The sequence below is a fragment of the Uloborus diversus genome, chromosome 4 (genome assembly GCF_026930045.1).
Source record: "Uloborus diversus isolate 005 chromosome 4, Udiv.v.3.1, whole genome shotgun sequence".
Lineage (NCBI taxonomy): Eukaryota > Metazoa > Arthropoda > Arachnida > Araneae > Uloboridae > Uloborus > Uloborus diversus.
Window position 1 is genome coordinate 176,859,388 of NC_072734.1, and position 10,310 is coordinate 176,869,697.

At 33.4% G+C, this 10,310-nt stretch overlaps 1 protein-coding gene across 1 annotated transcript; it reads right to left on the minus strand.

The window, feature by feature from the left end:
* Positions 1 to 1,043: 1,043 nt before the first annotated feature.
* On the minus strand, positions 1,044 to 9,917 carry LOC129221127 (translation initiation factor eIF-2B subunit beta-like). The gene is made up of 2 exons (XM_054855572.1): positions 9,845 to 9,917; positions 1,044 to 2,180 (listed from the first exon to the last, which is right to left on the minus strand). The coding sequence occupies exon 2, from the start codon at positions 2,162 to 2,164 to the stop codon at positions 1,124 to 1,126; it is 1,041 nt and encodes a 346-aa protein (XP_054711547.1). The 5' UTR covers positions 2,165 to 2,180; positions 9,845 to 9,917; the 3' UTR covers positions 1,044 to 1,123.
* Between the last annotated feature and the right edge of the window lie 393 nt (positions 9,918 to 10,310).

The window sequence follows — 10,310 nt, forward strand, 5'->3', positions numbered from 1 at the left end:
CATTGACAGTAGCTTTAAAATGTAAACGAATGATCACGAAACTCTATTGTTTATAGCCAAAGTCGCCAAGCCACCACGTTACTGTAATCTAGCCGATCAGTGAGCGAAGCCAACTCCGACCAATTAGCAGTTCGATCTTTTGTACGAAAACTTTTAAAACTTCAGATACTGCCTAATTTGTTCTTTCCACGGAAGACAAAGATCTTCCACTGCACTAATCTTTTGTGTACAGAACTACCCTGTTGTAATTTATCTGGCCAAAAATAAAATTTGTTTCGTCTTTTAATTCCATCACCTTTTCCTTTAATAATGTACTGATTAGTTACATAATCCTTAAAGTATTCTTGACATTGGTGCCAAAACTCAGATGGATTTGAGCCGAGAAACAAATATTGCTGGGGACGGTACTTTCTGATCATTTGAGTTAGGAAAACCTAAATCACCGATCCGGTCGCATGGTTCAACTACAACGACAGAGCACACGTTTTGCGTGAACTTTACTTTACTTTAAAATATATCTCGAGACCTAAAATCGTTGCTTTCAAGAAATGAAGGTTTCTCTCACTCTCTCCCTTTCTACATTTTATCTATTCTCAACTGACATATCACAGTAGGAAATTTCATTACAAAAAGCAGAGCTGGCTTTCTTATTGTCCTGTGGCAATGGGTTAAATATTTATTTCAGTTCTCGCTCAACAATAGGTTAAAATAAATATCAATCATTTGGGAGCTATAAATATCAAATCTTTAAATTAATTTATTAATTAACGAAAACGTTTCCTATTCGATCAATCGCGCTTCGAAACCATGCTTGCCACAACTTAATTACACACAAAAAATTTGATCAAAATCAGTCCAGCCATTTAAAAGCCTTATGGTGACAAACGTCCGCACAGAAGATTTTTATATATTAAGATAAGAATTTCTTCAAATGCATTACATCCATGAATGATAAGATTATGAAGCAAATTATAGACAGATTAGGCAATAAATCAGAATCAAACAAAGTACAAAAAATTTTAAACTTAAAACTTGGTGTACAATCAAATTTTATTTCTAAGAAAAGGAATAACTTTCAAAAAATAAATATTTGCAACATCATGTACAAGCTAAATACAAAATATCATAAATCATAGTCATCACGATGATATAATTCAGATAACAACCTATAAACATAAGAAGGAGCGTTGCCACCTAAATTAGAAATCAATAATGTTACTAAATCTGGTGGAACGTAGTCATATGCCGGATTTATAACTTCCACACCAGAAAGTACTTCATCATCGGCAAAAGATATAACATCTTCAGGGGACAACATATGATTGAATCCTTCTTGATCCGTTGAAGATACATATTGAGGAGTCAATTTAAACATAGGTGCAAGAACAACAAATGGTATGGAATGATATTTGGCTGCCAGAGCGAGGGCATGTGTTCCACAGGGAGCTTTCAAGCCACCATTTGCCATAACACTGTGCGTGCCTACAATTACTTTGTTCACGCAAGACATTATTGCAAAAATTGCAGAATCTTGTATGAGAGTGGTCTGAATTCCACTTTCTGCCAAGCTCTTCACAAGATCATGCCCAGTTAATCTAGGAGCAGCTTCAGCAACAAATATCTGACATTTGCGTTTGGAGGCAGCTTTTCTTAAAAACTTCTCAACTGTTCTGGAATTCCCAAACGTCATGATGACTTCATCGAAATGGACATGCTCCAATGACTGTGTTGCAATATCTTGAGGGCTCCTTTCCAGCTCCTCCATTAATTCTCTTAAATTTGCAGATATCGATTTTTGTAAATTGCTGAGTGTCTTGGCAAAATCCATTTGCTCTTCAGCAACCAGCATTTTTTGCAAGGACTCTTGCTGGTCGTACTCATCATCTTTCCCCAGAGCACTAGAATACTCATCGCGAATAATCTTCAACACACGCTTCACCATGTTGCTGACTACAGAATGCATGGGCTGAGCTAAAGATATTTGCTTTCCTACTTCACTAATAATGCTCATTAAATCTTTAGCTGTTTCCCATGTAGAGTTTGTCACAATTATTTCTAAAAGTTTAACCGTCTCACAAGCAATTTCATTTGAATACTTGATTTTTCCTTTCTTTAAATCACAAAGGAATTGATCAATACTAGCTGCAGTATCTTTTGTAGACATTGTCAAGGTAGTTAATCTGAAAAATAGAGTAAAAAATAAAACAAAAAACAAACCAACAGGAAAAAGCATGCTGATTTGAACTGCTACTGGCATAAGTTTCAATTTGTGTTGGTTATTCCGATAAATTTCGAAAAGTGCAATTGTTCAAGTTCTAACTTCAGAGAGTATAATGACTTAGAGTTCGATTATTTTCCATGCATATTTAATAATCTCCCAATTAAATTTTAACTTATTCCACACAGGGTTGTTTGGTTTAAACCAAGTCGTTAAAAAAAATCCTGTGGTTTTTTTCTGAAAATATTTTTTTAAAAAAAACAAAATTGTTTTCTTTCATATGTTTTTATGAATTTTACATATGATTGAAAGATGTACAATAAAATGAATGCAAAGTAACCAGCAAAGCTTTAGAGATGAATTACAGATTAATAAATTTGCAAAATTTTTTAATGTAACACAAATTAGCTAAATAGATTTTCTTTTATTTCTTAAATCATTACAATTTTTCTTCCTAGGTACTTAAAAAAAAAGCTGACCAACTATGTTTTGATAAAATTAGACAGAGAAAAAATTGAAGTAGTTTGTTGTCTTTATTTATTCATTTATTTTTCTTTCATTTCTCTTTTACATTTCAAAATACAGTAGAATACCTTCATAACGCTGACCTATATAACACAATGCTCTATAAACCACACAACCTTTCAGAAGCTTGGAAACATTGAGTCGTTGTCACCGGGTGGTTATTAATCAGGGTTCGAAAATATTGTGATATTTTCGAAAATATCCAATATTTTGATATACAGTCGGCTCCCGCTACAACGAGATCCGACTTACGTGAAAAGGGCATAACGCGTTTTTTTTTTTTCACGGTAAAAATTTTATTCCTAACGAGAATTCTTCACCCGCAGCACGAAAATTTTCCGAAGGGAATCACGTTTTTTTCGTGAATGGACCTTCATCCCTTTGACACCACTCAGAGCGGAAGTTCCCACACATACTAGTATGATCATTGCTTATACAAATAACTACTCCTCATTTTCCATTTATTTTTTTCATTCTATATGGGAAAGTTGATGAAATACGACACCTAAGGGCGCTGTTTCATTCAAAGTTTGTGACGATAGAAGGAAAAAGAGAAAGTTTCAACAACCATAGTGCATTTGTTTTTCTTACTACATAATGTACATACCATAGTGTTTTATTTTACGTTTTCCTTTCCCATTGGTCATTGATTTTGTGCATCATAACAGTTTTTTATGTTAAAAAAAATGTTTTTTTTTAAAAAAATATACAATAAATAAAAATTCAATTTTTTATTTAAGAAACAGTAATAGGGTCAGGTGGGGTAAAATGGGTAGTCAAAATATATGGTTTTAAAAACAAATTATTTTAAACTAAATTTGCATTTTTTTGAGTGGGACATTATACTTGGCTGTTCTGAATTCTGTTTCACAAAATATATTTTTCCAATAGATTATTTTTTAGTTAGAGGTAATACTTTAAATTGAAGTAGATAAATTCAAGCCGCATGTTGTCTGCTTAAACTTCTATCTCCAGCTCCTGATTTTTGAGAAATTTTTATTAATGTTTCATATTATCTTTAGTTTGACATTTTTGTTGCTGCTTCAACTTACAGGGAAGAAAAAATAATTTTTTTTCTATTTTTAATCTCATATTTTGAAAATGAGGTAAAATGGATATATGGTTAGGCTTATCATTCCAGCAAGTTGTTTTAAAAGATACAACAGCATATTTTCCTTTAAATGAATATTAATTCATTTGTGGTTAATTTAAAATGATTGAAACATAAAAGTATGCAATGCCATGACTTAATAAAATAAACTTCACTCCATCATAACAAATAATAAGAAGCATGGGCGGATTTATGGGGGGCGAGAGGGGTCAATGCCCCCCCCCCCAGTCTTGGGAGAACTTTATACATGCTAACAACACACCTTCAAAAATGTGAAAAGAAAAAAATCATGATTTTTTCTTTTTTTGAAAAGTTCAGAAGTGAAAATGAAGAGAATAGCGACTGTCCTTTTCTGATGGGGGGGGGGGGGGGGGGCACCGTACACTGTATTACAAAGAGTGAAGCTGTTACCGGGTTGTTGAAATGTGTTGAAAAGGACTACTTTGAATTGAAAACCATAAGAGCAAATAGATGAGAGAAAATATAAGTAATCAGCCTCTATACTTAAAATAATCAACGACTGTTTCAACAAATTGGAAACTAAAACAAAGATTTTTTTTAAAAAAATGGATTTACCTATAAACTAAACAAGCTATAGTTGAGGGCACCCGCTTTGTCGAAGGCCCCCAACTCTGGAAAATTTCATGATTTGTTCTTTAAAGAAAAAAAGAAAAGTACTTGATAAAAAAAAATATATTTTAAAGTGCTTGTAAACCTTGAAAATTTATTTGAAAAAGTGTGATACAAACCATAAATTTAAAAATTTATAACAAATGATGGGGGGGGGGGAAGAAATGCCGAAATGTGTCAAGTTTAGCTCCTTGCCACATCCTGCATCAAAAATATAAAAATCATGGTTCTCACGTTTCTTGAGATGAATTTTTGTGACTCACATGTTTCATATATTGCTGTTTATTTAATCCCGAATGCAGTAATTTTGGAAATTATTTTGCATAACTTGCGTTTATCTTACTTCTTCTGCATATTGTTAATCTGTTCAGCCCAGAAGGGAAAAAAAAAAAACACTACCTCTATTTTTTTTTTTTTTTTTTTTTTTTTTGCACTACTTGTAATTGAAAATAAAAAGTTGTTGTAATGAGAAATCAATAGTTTTTTTTTCCTTTTAAACTTAAAATGTTGTTGTTGTTCCTGATGGCCCTTGGAGCATTCAAGGTAATAAACAAGGTAACAGAGGCGTTAATCCACTTTTGAGGCTAATATGAGCGGCTTCCGTTTGACTGAGCCCCATTTTAGGTGGACGTTCCGACTTTTACTCAGACACATTTTACAGATAGCACAATTCAGATTTATTACAATGCAAGGAAATCAGAAGAACACCCAGGGCAGTAGGGGGGAATCGAACCTGTGCCTCTATGCATGCAAGCAGTTGCTGAGCAATACCGCTTAGCCACCGAAGCCCCAAGCTTAAAATAGTTGTTTCTTACAAAGTTAGAACAATACTGTAAAACAGTACAATCAAGTACTAAATTTCAGAGACTGGAAAGGCCAATTTAAGTGCCTTAAATAATTTTAACTGTTTTCAAGTACTTGAAACGGATTAGATGAGTGTTTGAAATTCCTAAGCAAAGTGTGCTTCAACTTTATTTCTTATCAAGTGTATAAATTATGAACTGTCCAAATGGGCCTATTTTCTAAATCTATACACCATTTCTTTTAAAGCATTTTTTTACTATTGATCATTTTTTATTTAATTCACTGTTGTATTTGTCGGTGGGTTGGAGGCGTGATCAAAAACTGATTGAATTGAACCGACAGCCAAAGTAAGTAAATAACAATGCATAATCTTCTATTCTTTCTCGCTTTTTCTCTCTGAGAACTGTTGTAATTGATTTGTCAACCCGAAAACAATTTTTACTCTGTATTATCGTAATTTGCAAAAGAGTGTTTTGCTATTTGTCTCAGAGATTTTAGTAGTTCCAATTACCCCTTCTAAGGCTTCAAAATGCAGAATTTTATATCTATTTTACAAAAATTCCTCCAGGGGAGAAGCCCCCGGACCCCCTAAAATTGGAGATATTCTATCCCCTACTTAAAAGGGACTCCATTTTCCACCTTAGACCTTATGTATAATGCAGGGGGGGCGGGGAGCTTTAAAAAATGGCCTTTTTTGACACCGATAGAGAAGTTGACCAGACTACTAAAGAGACCCAAACCCTGAAATAGCTTAGAAGCACGCTATGTCTAAATCCAGCTAGTTGTAATCAATACACCTGATAATGCTAATAATAAAAAAAAATAAAATGCTGCCCCCTCCAGGAACTCAGTTCTAAATCCGCCTATGATAAGAAGACAGCGGTATACTTATTTTAGAGTTTTTGTGCACTTGTGTACAAAATAACAATTTCCTCAGAATATGCTGGACCCAGCCTGTTGCTGGTCGTCACATTTGTATTTGATTACAATCAGATGCTACAAATTTCTCTAATGTACCTTTAAATTCTCAGAACACAGCCTCATTTCAATCCGAAAATTATACGTCACAAAGCACGATTTCGTCACCTTATAAAGATTTGAAAAGTGCAATATTGTCTGCAATTTCAACAAGAGCTTCAGATTTGACAACTACCTGCATGAGTTATTTAAAACAACTGAAATGTATGATGGCAAATACAGGAAGTATTGACAAAAATGTTTCAGGAAGGCTAAGAGTTGAAAGTGAAAAAAATAATGAATTAAAAAACAAGAAAATAAAAAATAGTAGAAAAAGAAAGTTTCCATTCAGAGGAAGTATCTGGAATAGAAACTGCTAAAAATATGCTTATGAAGCAAAGTGTAACCACAGGTGCCTGGGTATAAATATTATACTTAGAGGAAACAAGCAAGAGGGAAATATTATGAGATGAAATATTTTTTAAAAATCCAGGATGGGGGATTTTTATTTTTCCTGATATAGACGACATGGATTTGACTGAAAAACATCAAATAAAAAAAAATTGATGAGCTACAATTTAACAATAGAGGCCATTACTTTTTTTAAAGAATGACAAGTATGGATATCATAGATTGAAAGAAACGTCATTAATATTTTGTCAAATTTACTGTTTGCACTATTTTTTTTTTAATTAAATTGTAAAATTTTGTTAACTGACTCTTAAGTCTATATTATCACACTGTATTGAACAAATAGTATGCTTTTTTATCACTTATTAGACATGAATACCCATTTTACCCCACACGCTACCCATTTTCACCTGCATGGGATAAAATGGGCATAGAAAACATATAGTCATAAACACATCCTCTCAAAAATAAATTTGTATCAAATTATGTGTGAAAATAATTTAATTCTACTCTCAACATATGTAATGTATACATAAAACAAAAAAAAATTAGAAACAAAATATTTTGACAAAAATAGTTGAGTCGAAATCCAAAAGTAGGCTATTTTATGCCCATTTTACCCCACCTGACCCTATATAGTTAAGAAATGGTTTTTAACAGTTTGAGGTAGTGTTTACAAGTGTCTTTAATCGTATGGGTATGTTTATAAAAGTTTTTACACATACCCTTTTCCACAACGCGAAATTTCAACTTACGCCAACTTTACGCCGCACGTCCCATCTTGGAACGCGCATCTCTTGCATAAGTCGGGACTCGACTGTATATCGGATATTTTGATATATATCCGATATTTTCAATAAGCAGAAACTAAAGTCTTCAAAATAGTAAATGCATCCTCAAATCATTATATATTTTTTTTACAATATGTAGACTTAAAATTACGGTTTCTTTCATTATTTATATTTAATATTTCATTTAACATTTTTATCAATTTTAATGGAGTTAATTTAGAATTAGCTGTTTTATCCATTTTTCTTCTGTTATACCGATGCAATTCCTCCAGTTGTTTGCTATTTCGATTCAGTGTGTGGGGTCGATCTAGAAATTCTTTCCCAGACCACACTCATCGTGAGAAAAACATGTTACGCGGGTGTTTTATATCTGTCACCAGAATGGGAGCTGGATAAATATCAGACCACAAGTAAATACCGCTTTGCTCCCCTTTTCTGAGAAATATTCGAAATGAGATCTTCAAAATAGCTGAATTTTATCCGAAGCTGGACATTTGTTGTGCACATAAACTTTCTCCGTTTGGTGTGATATGATGTCTGTGACACTTCAGGGAACATTTTTCAACCACCCTGTCAACGCAGTTGAAACGTCAGACAGCAGAAGGAAAAGATCTTAACGCATTTTGTCAACATCGTCTGACTGTTGTAAACAGGGGTGCATTCCCCGCCAAACGAATCCAGGTCAGAAGGGGAGACACTCGAAGAGCAGAGAGAGCTGTGAGCCCCGGACTATGGGCTCTCGTAGTTCAGAATATCTTTGTAACATTAAATAATTTGTAACTTGTAAAATAGCTGTAAATATTGATCACATTAAACGTCTCTAAAAGACCATGAATTCTCGTTATCTTTAGACAAGAGGTGGAAACGGTACACTGTTAGCTACTTTTACACAGTTATAAGATTCAGACATAAAAATTATGCATTAGTAAGTGCACAGTCATAAGATACTTTCTTTTATTCTGACTAATGTTTAATAGTTAATTAGGCACTTGTAATATGAATTAAAATTGTTACATTACGAATAATTTTATGAAAATAAAATGAAAAACGAATATTATATTACTTTGTTATATTAATGATGTATTATTGCAGCTTAAAAATATAGTACATGACTTTTTGGTTATTTTGAATAGTAAATGAACAATATTACTATGATTGATATAATTTTTATATTGAAAATACCGTAGATGAAAAAAATAAATATCGAAAATATCAAAATATCATGATTAGCTACCAGTTTGTTTACACTCTTGGCTTCCTTAAGGGGTTTTCCATCTCCAGCTCAGTCACTTTCCTATGCCGGGCTGATGAGTGCTAATATGCACGAAACTGCAGTCCTTGGCTGGAAATGACTGAGCTGGTGGTGGATTTCATACATATCAAAATATCTGCAGATATGTTCTGCATGGAAACCGATTTCAATACCTAAAAGCAATTAAGTTCCAATTTCTAATGGGAGGCTTGAGTCCCTACTTGTCCCACCTATATGGGTGATCATGAGGACTGGTATGGTTTGAATCATGACGACTGGTTATCGTTAATTTTATCACACTGCTCAAACTATTTCCAATGAAAATCGATGTGCAGAAAACAATCACTTTCAGGTACTGTTTCAAAATGTGCCAACTACTTTCATTTGAAATGCAGACAAGGAAAAAAAATCTAGGTGGTTGTCTCACCCCCCTCTTGACACATACCTGAATGATTGGTAATACAGCCACCAAAAGCTTACTTTTTCTGTACAAACTCAACACAAAATGTGTGAGGAACACACACAACCTCCTCTCCATACACCAGGAAAAAAATTTAATTTAGAAAAGTGACTCTCTTAGGCTGCTCACTTTCGAATTTTCCTGGGTGAGGGTGGGAAGGCAAAGGGTATATCCTCTATGCATTTTATGTAAAAAAAAACACAAAATGCATAATTGCACAACTACATTGTTTCAAAAACTGTCCCAATTGTGTGCCCCTCTCCATTTTAAGCTGGATACATCCTCAGATGAACCCCTACAGCCTACAACTGTTGCACAAAAAAACAATAAACTATATCACACATTTTTAACATTACAACACAGGACAATTTCAATAATGCAAAAACAAAGAAAAATGTTGAACTTTTTTGGATGCAATTAAAAAGGCAGAAATTAGTTCATGAAAAAAATAAGATCAACACACAAGTCAATGAAAAGCTGTCTAGTCTGAATTTCTAATAATTAAAACAATGTTATATATAACTAATTACACATTACTCTAGGGACAGTCTGATGTGAAATTTCCTCTACCGCATAATAAACGTTGCAAGCACTTTTACATAGCTGTGCAAAACATGAAAATAATAATAAGTCACTTTTTAATGTAAACAGATTAAACAAGGTATAAAAAAGTAGTTTCAATTACTTGTTAACAGGAGAAATACCAAAAATGTTTCGACAAAATTTAGATTCACACCGAAAACAAAACAAACAACAAAAGTATTAGTTGAAGTTAGTAACATTTTTTCTTTGGGTGCGTTCCGCCGATCTCGACTGGTCTACCGGTGACGTCATTGCTGGCGTAAAACGAAATTAATTCGTTTGTGGATTTGTTGTATTAGCGTTTTATTTCACACTAGACTAATTAGCATACATTCTGAGCATATGCAGGGATAAAACAGACTCATAAGCTACATTCGGGCTAGAGTCCCTCGGGCAGAGAGGCTTACAGTACTTCAAAAAGAAATAATTTCGAGCCAGATGTGGTTCATCTTTCGTTCACAATATTTCTATTTCAAAAGAAGTCTTTTAAAATCAGAAGGAAGCGTTTTGAAGCTGCTGAAATATCGGATTTCCTCCTGCCACGACATGTTTCAGACAACTTATTAAAC

Bases quoted from the DNA above. Each gene is read 5' to 3' on its own strand.
- LOC129221127 (XM_054855572.1), bottom strand. From the start codon at position 2,164: ATGTCTACAAAAGATACTGCAGCTAGTATTGATCAATTCCTTTGTGAT.